The following is a 13,696-nucleotide window of genomic DNA, read 5'->3' on the forward strand; positions in this document are numbered from 1 at the left end:
CAAAGAATGGCATGTAATGATCGAGAAAGAAACAGGGAGGAAGGTGAAGAAGTTGAGATCAGACAGAGATGGTGAGTTCACATCAAGTGAATTGGAAAGTTACTACAAAAGTCACGAGATCAAGAGGCAGAAACCCCCACCAGATACATTATAGCAAAATGGAGTAGTAGAGCGCAAGAAGTGCATCATCTACAAAATGGGCAGGAGTATGATGAAAGGGAAAGATTTGCCAAAGTCTTTCTATGCTGAAGCATGTAACACGGTAGTTTACATTCTGAATCGTAGCTACACAAAGGCTTTGAATGGGATGACTCCACCACTCCAGGCCTTTTCTGGTAAGAAACCTTCAGCTGCACATTTCAGATTTTTTGAATGTGACTGTTTTGTGCATGTCCTTGATGCTAACAGGACCAAATGAGAACCGAAGAGCCGGAAGAGTATTTTCTTGGGCTACACTAAAGAGGCGAAGGGTTACCATCTCTATAATCATGTTACCAAGAAGGTAATAGTAAGTCGCGATGTGATCTTCTCAGAATAGCCGCATCAATTGGAGGAGGATGCTTCCTTCCCAGACAACCAGGACCAGGATATCCATCCAGTACAACCAGCAACAGCAGACCGAACTCCCCCAATGGTGCTTGGGAGGAGTCAAGATAAAGAAGAGGAAGAAGAGCCTATAGAACCATAATGGCAACGGCCATTCTTGAAGTGGGTAAAGCAGCTTTTGGATGATAGAGAACCTCCAGCCATTGAGGAGGAATCATCTGAACACCGCCGGTCCAAGAGATTAGAGGAGCAAAGAAGGGCGCAGGAACACTTAGTCAACTACGCTTTGATGACAGAGATGATCCGTGCTAAAGAACCCAAGTGTCTTGAAGAGGCACAGGATGATGATAGGTGGATGGAGGCTATGCAGTTAGAGTATGGCTCCATAATGAAGAACAACACTTGGGACCTTGTGGATCGACCACCAAAACACAAGGCAATCGGCACCAAGTGGGTGTACAAGACCAAGTATAAGTCCGACAGCACATGGGATAAGTACAAGGCTCAGCTCATGGCAAAAGGATTCACATAGGTACATGGTTTTGATTATCAAGATACTTTTGCTCCCACAGCTCGACTAACCACAATTCGCAGTGTCTTGGCCTAAGCAGCACAGGAAAGTTGGCCCGTGTTTTAGATGGATGTAAAATCCACCCTTCTGAATGGAGATCTCAATGAGGAGGTATACGTGGAACAACAACCAGGATTTGTGATCCCTGGTTCAGAAGGTAAAGTTTGTAAACTGAAGAAGGCAATTTATAGGCTAAAACAGGCCCCATGAGCATGGTACCAGTGGATTGATGCCCACTTTCTGCAAAACAGGTTCAGGAGGAGCCCATCTGATGCAAATTTGTATATCTACAGAGAAGGAGGCAAGTGTATGATGGTGGTCCTTTATGTGGATGACCTTGTCATAATAGGGAATCATGAAGAGAAGATCTCACAGACAAAGCATTTGCTAGGAAGAGAGTTTGAAATGACAGATCTTGGACTGATGCATTCCTATTTGGGGATTGAAGTTTGGCAAGAGCCAAAACAGATCTTCATTTCATAGCTGAAGTATGCTGGAGAGATACTGAAGGCATTTGGCATGGCTGAGTGCAAGAGAATTGGCACCCCTATGGAGGTTGACGTGAAGCTCTCAAATAAGGATTCATCACCAGTGGTGGATGAAGTGAAGTACAGAAGGCTTGTGAGCAGATTGATTTACTTGTGCAACACGCGGTCAGACATCAATTTTGCGACTAGTATACTAAGTAGGTTTTCCAATAAGCCCCGAGAGAACCATTGGAAGGCAAGGATGTAGGTATTGAAATACATCAAAGGCACACTTGATTATGGCATCACCTATAGCAAGGGCAACATCTTGACTGGATTCTGTGACTCAGATTGGGTAGGAGACGTGGACAGCAGGAGATCAGTGATAGGTTACTATTTCCCACTTGGATCTGGAGCTGTGTCATGGGTTAGCAAGAAGCAACCTACAGTTGCTCTTTCTTTTACCGAGGCTGAGTACAAAAATCAGCATGTTTTACTTCTTGTGAGGTAGTGTGGTTAAGGAGGATTTTAGGGGACATGGGTGCAGTGTAGAACAAGCCTGTAGAACAAGCCTACGCAGTTATCATGTGACAATCAGAGTTGCATGGCAATTGCTAAGAACCCTATGTACCACGCTCGCACAAAACACATTGAGATTCAATATCACTTTGTACGTGAGCTCATCATGGATGGAGAGGTCGACTTGGTGTACTGTCCAACTATAGAGAATGATGCAGACATCTTCACGAAGGCTCTTGGAAGAGACTTGCTGGAGAGGCATCTTCATCGCATTGGGCTGAAAAAGTAAGTTCACTTGCAGGTGGACATTGAGGGGGGGTGTTAGATATCAATGCTCCACTCTCGTGTAACTACGCAGGAACCAGCTAACTCTACTTGTAAGCCCCCCATATGAGGAGAAGGCATTTGAGTAGCTCAGTTATCTGGTAGATATTGGTTTGGACACTAGATGGGGGCCATGTGTGGCCTGATGGCTAGACAACTTTAGATAGAGTTGGCACACTGCCAACTAGGCTACATGCAAGTGCAGGAAGGCATCCCATGACTGACCACACTGAGGGTAGATGGAGCATTTTCCGGGGCAGCCCACTCTCAAGATGCGAGGCCCATTTGGAGCCTTAGATGATCTCGGATGGCTCTGGGCCCGAACGGTGACCATAGGTTAGTTGCTCTATTATGTGCCATGGTTCAAACGTGTAGTTGATGGCCTATTTTGGGACTGACCTCCAGTTGGCCGTTTTGGGCCGACTAGGTTAGTCTCCCAATTGGGTCTAACTGACTACGATTGGTGGCTATATAAGAGTAAGCCCGTGAAGCCCATCATGATCACTAGCTACAACAACCTTGATTCCTTAGCATCCAGCCTCCATCCCCTACTGTTTCCAGCATGCCATCGAAGCTTCTCACACAGGAGCGCATGGCTGGGAGGTAGCGCCATCTATTGTATCAATTTTACAGTAATCAAATTTTGAATTCTCCATACTATTAGCTTTTCTCTCTTGCATACGAGATCTTATTATCTGTTGAGCACAGACATTGTATTGTTTTCTTACACATTCATCATTCAACGATCTAAAGTTATTGTAGTAGTCATTGTTAGAAACCACACTATATGTTTGAAAATTTTGATTATGGTATTGGTTTTTGTGTGTTGTTTTGTTCATGTCAATTCCAATGTCATATCCTTCGTTGTTCTTGGTTGATTGGTGACTTGTTGATGTCTTTGTGGCATTTGAAGTTGTTGAAGATCTTGTTGGAAACGTAGGAATAACCTTGTTGAAATGTACTTTGTTTGGATCTATAATGTCCTTATATAGGAGATACATGTCATGCGATGTAGTGATTTAGTCATCAAGAACTAGCTCGATGTTGTGGCATGGAAGGAATAAAAGACATAGCTCTCTGTAGTGGTTCTCGGAATCTTTTGTTTGGTTGTAATTGTTGAATTGAATAATTTTTTGTTTTTTCCTTTTTCTTGTTGTGTTTCCTGTTATTGTGTAGCTGTTTGCATATGCTACAAGGCATATATCATGAAGATGTTCATGTCATCATAAGTACTTTGTGTTGGTATCATCGAAGAAAATGTTGGAACTTTCTGGGTGCATGTTTTGGAGCTATTCTTTGCGCTTGAACAATAACGTGCATTTCTCTGGTGGGTTTGTGTTAATGTAGTGAGATTGTCTTGTTGTGCTCGAAAGCGGTAGCGATAGTGCCAGGTATACTGCTTGTTATGAACTTATATGCTGAGTGTTCAAGATTGCATTTCCAACTTTCTAATTTATTCGTTTGGTGGAGCACTCGAATTCATGCATTGTGACAAAGCTTGCTTGACAGCAGAAGTTGTTTCTTTGTCTTCTTTTGTCATATAAGATGTGCAATAAGCTACAGCTTCGTGAGGGTTTAATATGAATTGCACATCTATATTTGCTCCCCATAAGCTCAACATTGTAGGATTGAAGTTGTTGGTGTAAATCTCTTTTAGTTCTCTTTTTAGAAAAAGGGCTGGTTGGGAAATATATGCTTGCAATGTTAAGATATATTCTTCATCTATCATACCAAGAGTTTCTAAGAAAATGTGGTAGCTCAATGTTGTGATATTTCTTCTAGAAGAGTAGGTATAATTTGCTTTTTTTTTTTTTAGTATGGGTAGTGCCACATCATCTCCTAGTGGTGTTAAAATTCTAGTGTTATGCATTGGTGGATGTGGAAATCCAAAACGGCATCTGTTCTTCCTTTTAAAGCATGTCTTGCGGTGCTTATGCATTTGAATGTCTTTTTTCGTGTTTGGTGAACTTGCGTATGTCTATAGTAATGTATTTGTCGACGAAAGCTTCAACTTTAACCGCATTAGAACCATCAAATGATGGAGCATTTTCCACCCATAGAAAGCCGTGATCATGTTGGCTTCCTTTGTTTTGGAACTCTGTCACGAAAAAATAATCTGCTATTCTCCCAAGTATTGTGTCATCCTTTTTTAGCAGTGCTTTTAGTGCTTGGAATCGGTGAACGTAATACTGCACAGTGGTAATTGGATCCGAACGCATAAGTCTTTGTTGTTGCTCTCTAGCACTAGGTGGGTGCTCTTTGGTTTGAGTTTTTCCAGCACATCTATCAAAGGGTCCTGCAATTTTTCAGTTGTAGATAGTGTCACGAAGAAAGTTGGTGGCTCTAATTGTCTCAACATTGAAAATAGGTTCTTCTTAGGATAGTACTTGTAGTCTACAGATGTATGCAAGTGGGAGAAGTCTTGGAATCCTATGTTTGAGTGTAAAAGTTTTTCAATGTTTGTGTCAAGCAGGGCATCCTTGCTTGGAGTGTTGTTCTTTTTGTTTGGGTTTTTTGCATTCGAACCCATGAGGATGAAAGAACTTGTTTTCATGGTTTTGAAGAAGAGACTCTCGAAGCTAAATGCAAAACGGCGGTCCACATTTGCTAGTTTCCACTTCACAATGTCTTGGTAGGATGTGTACTTTGGAATTGTGTCTTTATGCGGGCTGCCATAGAAGAGTCTAGGAAAAGAAGGCTCTTCACAAAAAGTGTCCTTGAAGATACTTAAGAGTGAGAAGCCTTCTGTAGGTGCAATTGCAATGGTTTGATTCTCAAAGTCTACTACTTGTTGGCTTGTATATATTCCATGGAATAAAGCATATGTGAGAAGCTCTTCTTCCTGTGCTTCCTAAAATGGCTCGTCATTACAATCGTATGTTTTGTTTAGTATTTATATGGCTTTAATGTGTTCTTCCCAAAGATGATTTATAAGAACAAAAAGAGAATGGATTGAAACAAGGCAAGACAAGTACCTAAGTCCCATAACCCAAGCGTGCCACTTCACTTACAAAAGAAGCTTTCAAATCGTCTTTTATTGGACCATTGGGAACTTCAGCTAGGAATGTAAAATCAAATACACAAATTGCACCCTTTGCCTTCATGAACAAAACGTTCTTCAAGATATACATGACAACACCTTCTTCATTGAACTCTTGGATGAGCTGGGTCAAAGTTGGCTTCGTCATAATTCTCCACCTGCATGTAGACGCGTTCGCTAAGGGACAAATGGCAATTCAACAGCAGAGCTATAGCTACCAATAGTTGCACCTCGAATTGAATCCTCCATCGTCTTCAATCAACGCCACCGAAAAAAGGAATGACATAAATACAAAGTGGCTAAACAATTGGGGGGAGACACTTAAATCATGAATTACTTAATTGCAAATAAACCTATTTTCTGCTTTACAAAATGTGAATCATTGCTAAGGCTATCCCCATGGGGCAGGCCAAAAAGAAATAAATCCTTTTTCGCTTTCAGTCTTCACTTAAGCCTCCCCGTGGCAAGGCAAAAAAACAACCTATTTTTGCAGTCCAAGTGGATAAAAGAAAGTGGGAATTTTCTGATTCTTTTAAGAAAACATTTTCCTGAGTGTGTCGCCGGCTCAGTGTAAAGCTTAGCTGGAGCGTGTGCCGGCGAAGCTCATTTAATTAGGGTTTTCCATATCAGCTGATCGCTGCCATGTATCCTTCTACAGCACATTTTGTAGCGGAATTTTCAATGCTCTTCCTCAAGCTCCTCTCTTTGATCTAACCATCGCATCCTTTACCACGGCGATGGATGTAAGTGTTCCTGGACCTGTGCCAATCAGAATGCCGCCTACCGTTTTATGGTTTTCAGGATGGAAATTGGAGGACATGTATGTGATTCCTGGCACGCCTGGAAGCCTTGCTTTGCGACTTTGCCAATTTACTGCGGCAATAGGCTCCTTCAGTGTTATGATCTCTGCGTCGAACTTCTCGAGTGTCACTGCTTTCTGGTAAGTCTCTTTGTGAGATTGAAATGTACTCTAATTCGATTGCAACTTGTAACGTGTCCTCTCGCGGACAACGACTGTGCACATAGTTGAATCTGTGCGCCCGTGGTGGCATCAGCTATGTCTTTCTTTACATTACGCCCGTTCTTTACTATTCGATGAGCTCATAGCTCGCAGTGACAAACAGATTGGGTTTAAAAAAAACGAGGAATCGGATGTTCTCATCAAGCGAAAGTGTAAAAAAAAAAAGCTCACCTTGTTTGCAAATTAAGGTATTACGCGTCATCTACTCAAGAGAAACCTGGTACATACCGTGTAAGAAGTCCTTGGAGTCACATGCCATCTCCGTCACGGTCAATGGCATCAGTTTGTGGTTATACATTTTGTTACTAATTGGGTCAAGTTTGTGAGCTCCAGTCGCTAATTTGACCAAATGACGTCGGATGGATCCATTGAAAACGGTCTTTCGAGAGACGTTTGAGTGGTTTATTGTAACCTTGTTGATGTCTTGGTGGAAGCAAGAGTGCCAGTTTGACCAAATTTCTCAAAGGACCTTTGCCCGAGAGCCAAAGCCAAATGCTCCAGGTGCTGGAGCCAATAGTGGAGAATGTCGATGCCCATGTAACGCGTCTGCAGGTGCTTGAGGATGAAGGGCATTCCTGGTTTATGTGTAAACGTGCATAGCACCAGATTTCAGATTGAGCCGGCGGGCAAGATATCATGCCAAAGCTCCAAGAAGACCTAAATGGGGCATATGACATGTAAAGAGTCCCCATGCTGCCTTGTGGCATAGCATGCATGGGGTACCACGTGAGGGCAGAGTGGGAGAATTGTGCGAAGACATCATTCGCAAGTTAGTGGTTCTTGTATAAGTTGAATGGTGTAAAAGAAGTCCTTGGAATCCCTTCCAACTACCACAACGGCTGTGAATTAAAGCGCTTAGGGACCTTGTAGATGGATCTAGATTTGTTGTGGATTTTATGTTTGAAGACTAGTGTTGGTTCGGATTAAGTTGGTTAGAGTCAGAGATGGCACATGGGCAGCATGCTAGCTGCCATGTGCAGCAACAAACACCGGCAGAAGATTGCGACTTATGCAGGAGTACCTTGGAGCATGAAAGACAGCAATGCAAAGCTGTCAGGTTCATGTGAGAGGTCTGCAAGCACACTGCAGCTCCCATGGAATGTCTGGACGTGTAAAGGCAGCAAGGCGTGGCTGCTTGGTCCAAGGCAGAGGGCCGCAAACAGTGCTGCCGGACTGCACAGCATCCAGGGCACGTCTAGGGATTTTCTAAGGCTGGAAAAGATGCAGCAGTCAGGTGCACTTTGGAACTGTCAGACAGGTCAAAAGAGTGCAGCAGACAGGTGCAGTGCAGAGGCTCTGCCATGTGGCAAGTTTGTGCAGGGTTTGGAGAGGTTCGGGTCTGCATCATCAAGTTGGCCAGTGTGGGTTACCGACTGTCTCAGTAATTTGGTAGGGGATTTGAGGCCTATAAAGGGCTCCAGCCTGTGTATCTATTGCATTCCAGTGAGCAGGGCTGCTTATGCTTGGGCACTGATGATGACATAAGTGTTGCTTTGCTTGCTAAATATGTCTTCCTTTTGTTTTTCAAAATGTTTTGTTACCTCTTTCTTCTTCCCTTTCGTTTTCTCTTTTATTTTCTATGTAGATTTTTGGACTTTCGAACACCAAAAAATCTAAATTTGTACGATTGGATATATTCTAGTCTTATAAAGGTGTATATATAGGTATTCCAAGGCTGAGGGAGGGCTGCATGGCCCAGGTTGTGGGTCATTTTAGGCCTTAATCCTTGTTGGGTCAACCGACCTGCAGGTCAGGTCAACTGGTCAGTTGACTGTCCCTGGGTTGGCCACATGGCCGGCCTATATAAGGCCCTGCCCCTCCATTGCTGGACACATCTATCTGGAGCATTTCTCTCCTTGTTTGGGTTATTCCGCTACTGTATATACAGTTGCCAATGCCTCATATTTGTGTTGATTCTCTCTCTCTCTCTCTCTCTCTCTGTGTCTGTCTGTGCGTCTCTCTGTCTCTCATGTATGCTTCTGCACTGCACCACTCTCACATGGTATCAGATGATTAGGTTGGCCAGGGACCCCAAGGGAGGGTAGCATTCAGGCGCACTTTTTGAAGGCATTGCTGTTGGAAAGGTCACCTTCCCATCTGTAAGCCTCCATATGAGGAGAGCGTGGGGGAGGGAGACCTAGGGCAGGATGTGCCAATAGAAAAGGAAGAGAGGGGGTTGCGACAGATGGAGCTGGTTATCAGGAGCAGATGGCGATGTATTCAGAAGCCAGATCTGGCCTGGAAGAGGCTGATCTGAAGCAGCAGACATGGCGTGGTACCTCACATCAAAGAGAGTAAGGTACCTGGAGAGACCAATATGGCTGCAACAGATGGAGCTGGTTATCAGGGGCAGATGATGATGTATTCAGAAGCAAGATCTGGCCTGGAAGAGGCTGATCTGAAGCAGCAGACATGGCGTTGTATTCCAGAGGAAAGTCGCCTACAAGGAGGGGTCTTGGGCGAGGTATATGAGCAGGTTAAAGGGCCTGCAAGATGGCCTGGCAGGAGCACAGGTGTTGCAGGTAAGGGAGGGGCTGCAGTGGGCAGCACCCTGCCCTTATATAGGGCCAGGAAGCTGGTCAGCCACATAGGCCAGCCCACAGCCCCATGCATGGAGGAGAGTGGGAGGGGGCTGGAACACAAAGCAAGGGGGCTGGGCCCCCACCTAAAGGCAGGGGGCACAAGCCCAACATGAATTGCACACATTTGCATTTTCGAAAAGTGTGGTTCTTCACATGTTCCAAGTCCCTTCTTGCATGAAAAGAAGTCTGATTTTTGTCTGCCAGGTTGGGCAGTTCAGTCTGGAAAACTTATCAACAAATGGACTAACCTTCAGGGCATCCATAAATACAATTATTACAAAGATAAAGTTCAGCCCGTCAAAATGCAGGGAACAGAATGCAAACTCAGAAACACGGAAGCAGAACTGAAAAATGCAGATAGCTTGCTGTACATGGAAGAAATAACAGAACTGATTCAGCTTGTTACGAGTTTGATTCGAGCAGAATCTTATCGTCTACTGAATACAAACAGATCTGGGTAAAAGCTTCTGATGATGTTCTGCTTCAAGTGAAAACTACAGCAGGGCTTCCTCAGACATGGCCAGATTTGAAGCAGTGGTAGACAGGCACTAGCGTCAACACATCTTCCTTTTTTTATAGAAGAAGCTTTCCTTCAGAAATGTGGTGTTAGACACCAGCACAGATGAAGCAGAGGTAGGTCAGAGTAGATGAAATGATGAGCTTCAGGAGCTGGTTGACGTCATGAGAGAAGAGCTGCATGAGGAACAGTTCAGGCACGAGCTGCTGTAGCAGAGCTGGACTGAAATGGTGACCAGACAAGGAGGATGTCAATCAGGGCTGAAGTTGTGCACAGGAATTATGGCACAAATGCTGGACAGAAGTGGCATGATTCTGAGCTACGTGCAGGTATTGGGCAGAGTGGCGTCGGTTTGCAGCAGCAGCATGGTCTTCAGGAGCAGCGTGCCACAATTCTGACAGAGGTGATCAGCAGCAAATGGATGTGACGCAGCAATTGAACGAAACTCCAGCTGAGAGCAAAACAACATCATTTTGTAGAGGTGAAGATCTTCAGGCAGTGACGTGGAGTGCGGCAACGAGGAGACTATTGGCCATAGTTGCAGGAAACTGGCGATGGCGGGCAGCAGCGTCACGTATAGTAGGACTAGAATGCAGAGGACTGGAGAAGCTGAACAAATATGGAGCTGATGCCGGGCAGCATGAACGACAGGCTGCTGTGACACTTCATTCAGGTTGGCAAGCTCACAGCGGTGCAGGAAAAATCAGGGGCAGCCGCTCCAGCTGGTCAGTGGAACTGCTACAGCAAGGAGACGATGAACCAGAGCAGTGCGCAGGGAGAGGAAATGTCAAGGTGGGCAAAGAAGAGCTCAGACTAGCTCTTACCAAGTATATTGTCAATTGCCAGTTGGCCGGATTGAGCAGCAGATGGGGTTTCTTCAGGGGCCTAGTTTGTTGGCTCTAAGCCACCAGTAAGGGGGGTAAATTCAGGAACTAGTTTGTTGGCTCTAAGCCACCAGCAAGGGGGGTAAATTCAGGAACTAGTTGTCACTAGTGTCGTACGACATTGCTTTTGGTTGCTTTGGTAACAATGTACCCATCTGTACATTCACCATTTTTGCCAAGATGCAGCCTTGTATTTGTATATCATGCGTATCTTTGGCAAATAACATCTTTTACCGTTTCTAAGGAGTTCGGTTCCCCACTGTTGCTGTTAATGTGAGGCATGGGGAGCTTGCTTTACATTATGACTCATATCTAGGTTTGTTAATCACCCTTTTAGCCTTTCCTGAAAAGAACTAGTGCTTTAAAGGCTCAATGAATGGGTTGGCTAAACCATTGACTAGCAATGCAGTGCCCAGTTTTAATTTCCTTGACTGTCAGTCTTCAGATGACAAGGCCGGGATGCTTTGGCATCTAGATCCTGCCAACAGTCCCTTTGAAGGAAGGCATTTTTACACGGATCCAAACTGATGGACAGAAGTTATTCACTTGTAAAAAATTAGTGTCTTGTCAATGGCATAGATTTTAATGTTGATGATGCTATATCTTAATGCCATTTTAAGCTTTGCTTGGGGTTGAGGGAAGTTACATGGTGAAGAGTGAATTACATGGTGCTTTCGGTCTATGTTCTTTAAGTCCTACAGACAGTTTATGGAATGAAGAAATCCAGGAAGATTCAAATTTCAAAGTTGTATTAAATGTGCATGCTGTGGGAGATCAAGCTTTGGAATGTGTGGATAACGCGAGACATGCGCATGCAGTTTCCTGGTGGCAGCGATGGTTCTGCAATGCATGTGGAGCTTGTCTGTGGCAACTATTGAAGGTTATGCCTTATTGTTGGGTAGAAGCCTTCGAGATTCGCCCCTTCTGAGCCTGTTTGCTGTTGGTGACTGGGTAATTTGCTATACTATGGACTCTCTTTGGAAAGTAATGCTCTTGAATAGGTCTTTTAATCTGTGAGCTAATCTTGACTGCAGATCACAGCAGTAGTAACTTTTGCTGGTGCTTGTGCATCTGCTGCAATAGCAGTCCTTGTTGGAAGAGATGTTCATCAAGGGTGTGATGCGAACTGTGCAAGATATGCAACTGCAGCAGGATTGGCATTTTTGAGCTGGCTTCTGATCTCAACTTCATTTCTGTTCACTTTCTGGCTGTTAGCAACACGTTAGGTTGGGTTCTTGCAGCATTGGAAAGTTATTGTGCAGGTGTAACATTTCAATGATGCACAGTGCCATACCTGGTCTGTATTATCTCGTCACTTGTTCACTCTTGTGGTAACAGAATGGTTTATGAATGCACACCATTTTTTTGGCTTGAGCCAAGTACCTGGCCATCAAAGGAGTGATCTGTCCTATCGGCTTTGAATTCACTTATCATGGCAAAGGATGGGTGGCTGGCTTTGCTACAGCAACCATTGGCAAGTGCTGAGCAATATTGTAATTTAAGACTTCTGGAAACCATCCTTTTTTCCTTCAGTAGAAGATCCCAGAAAAATGATGTAGTTGTATTTGAACTGGCACCACGAAGGATGTTTATACAGATCGCAAAAGAGTTTTGGTGCATGTAATGGTCTATTGGTGCCTGTAAAGAAGTGTCCACCTTCAAAGTTATTTTGTCAGGCAAATGCAAAGAGGCAGCATAGCATCACATGAACGCTTTGGTGTGGAGTATTAGGAGGGTTCGATCCTCAAGCTCCTAATGTGTTTGGTCTGGAGTATTTAGAGGGCTCGATCCTCAAGCTTCTAATGCTATCCTAATTGTGGGGAATTGCGATCTGATTGAAATCAAGCATGCAAGAATGCTTCCTGTCTCAATTATACCGACTTCCTGTCTGAATTATACTGACTTGTTCTTCAAAATACTTGATGGGGATTTGGTAGAGATGTATTCATGTTCAGATTGACCTGGAATGCATGTCAGCATCTATGACCATACATGTTGATTTTAATTGCAGGAGGCTAGATTCTTAGCATAGCTGGTAGTTCCCATCTTGCAACAACACAGAATGGATGAAAGCACGTTTCAATAGATTAGGTGGAACAAGTTTGAAGACCTAACTGTTGAAAGTCTAAGACCAAGTGCTACTGTGGGTGTATTGTGCTGGATATTTGATATTGAGGATATTATTGCTCTCTTTGTAGCTTTCTTGCAAAATATAGTATTTCCAACGATTAGTTAATTTAGTATTTATTCAGGGGTTTTTTTTGGGCTGTGGTTTCGTGTCTACTTGGCTTTGAATTACATAGCATAGTTCCATTCCTGGCAATTTTATTGCGTGCAAGGTATATTGCCAATCAGGGGGGTTCATCTGCTGAGAGAGATCAAACATTAGTTTCTTTGTCAAGTAATTAGGAAAATCACTTGGCTAACAGTTTTCTTTAGTACAGTCCTTAACTGGCTGTGTCAGGTAGTCCTCAACCCTGAATTGATGTTTGCTTGGCTGAACAGTTACAAATGGGATCAAATGATGTCTGTTGGCCACTCCCTACAAGGCTGCCCCTCTTGACCACTCTTATTTGTTGTGCGAATTTGCATGCTCCAGGTGCATGTGCCATAGCTTATTTCTGGTCGAGAGTAGCAAACTCTGAATCATGACTGGTGTTTGAACGGAGGTATGATGCCCCTGTGTGTACAGGTTCTGAAAAGTATCATGGGCTGTAAGTACACAGATTCTTGTGGACAACAGGTGTTCAGGATCACATTGGCAACAGCAGTTCATTTGGATTGACATAGGTGTGTTCCTCCACATTGTTGTCCACAGAGTTCCCTATAACTGTCCGGAAATGTAGCTGTGGCCATAGAGAACAGCGGTCTGCTTTCTTCTTTCCTCATATGTAGCATCGCTCAAAGGAAGTGAGTCTCGACTCGTGTTGGCTCCACCATGATTTTCCTGCCAAGCTCTTGTTCACCTTTGGCATCCCCCCCCCTATGCTTGTCGGGATGGGACTTTATGAAATACTCACTTTGCCTGGCTTCAGAATCAGCCACTTGACAACTCGTGCTGAAGGTCCCAAAAGGTCTTCAGTTCTTATTGCTACCATTTAGGGTAGGGTTGCTAATACATTGGACAAGATCCGTCACCTAGACAATTGTTGCCCCAAAGCTTCAACTCTTCATAATACTGCGCACCTGTTAGAGGCCTTTAATGTCGAGAATTGCACACACTCT

The 13,696-nt window shown here is 44.0% G+C and overlaps 1 protein-coding gene across 1 annotated transcript; it reads left to right on the forward strand.

Moving 5' to 3' along the window:
- Window positions 1-5,920: 5,920 nt before the first annotated feature.
- LOC147891572 (CASP-like protein 5A2) lies at window positions 5,921-12,611 on the forward strand. The gene is made up of 3 exons (XM_087388668.1): window positions 5,921-6,407; window positions 11,290-11,422; window positions 11,506-12,611. The coding sequence occupies exons 1-3, from the start codon at window positions 6,205-6,207 to the stop codon at window positions 11,695-11,697; spliced, it is 528 nt and encodes a 175-aa protein (XP_087244794.1). The 5' UTR covers window positions 5,921-6,204; the 3' UTR covers window positions 11,698-12,611.
- The last annotated feature ends 1,085 nt before the right edge of the window (window positions 12,612-13,696 follow it).

This window comes from Dipteris shenzhenensis, chromosome 17, assembly GCF_047967505.1.
Source record: "Dipteris shenzhenensis isolate YYH24624 ecotype China chromosome 17, Dip_SZ_1.0, whole genome shotgun sequence".
In the NCBI taxonomy this organism is placed as follows: domain Eukaryota; kingdom Viridiplantae; phylum Streptophyta; class Polypodiopsida; order Gleicheniales; family Dipteridaceae; genus Dipteris; species Dipteris shenzhenensis.

Excerpts from the sequence above, each read along its gene's own strand:
- LOC147891572 (XM_087388668.1), top strand. The coding sequence starts at position 6,205 with ATGGATGTAAGTGTTCCTGGACCTGTGCCAATCAGAATGCCGCCTACC. Across the intron at positions 6,408-11,289 it reads TCGAGTGTCACTGCTTTCTG|TTTCCTGGTGGCAGCGATGG; the intron begins GTAAGTCTCTTT and ends ATGCGCATGCAG. Across the intron at positions 11,423-11,505 it reads TGTTTGCTGTTGGTGACTGG|ATCACAGCAGTAGTAACTTT; the intron begins GTAATTTGCTAT and ends TCTTGACTGCAG.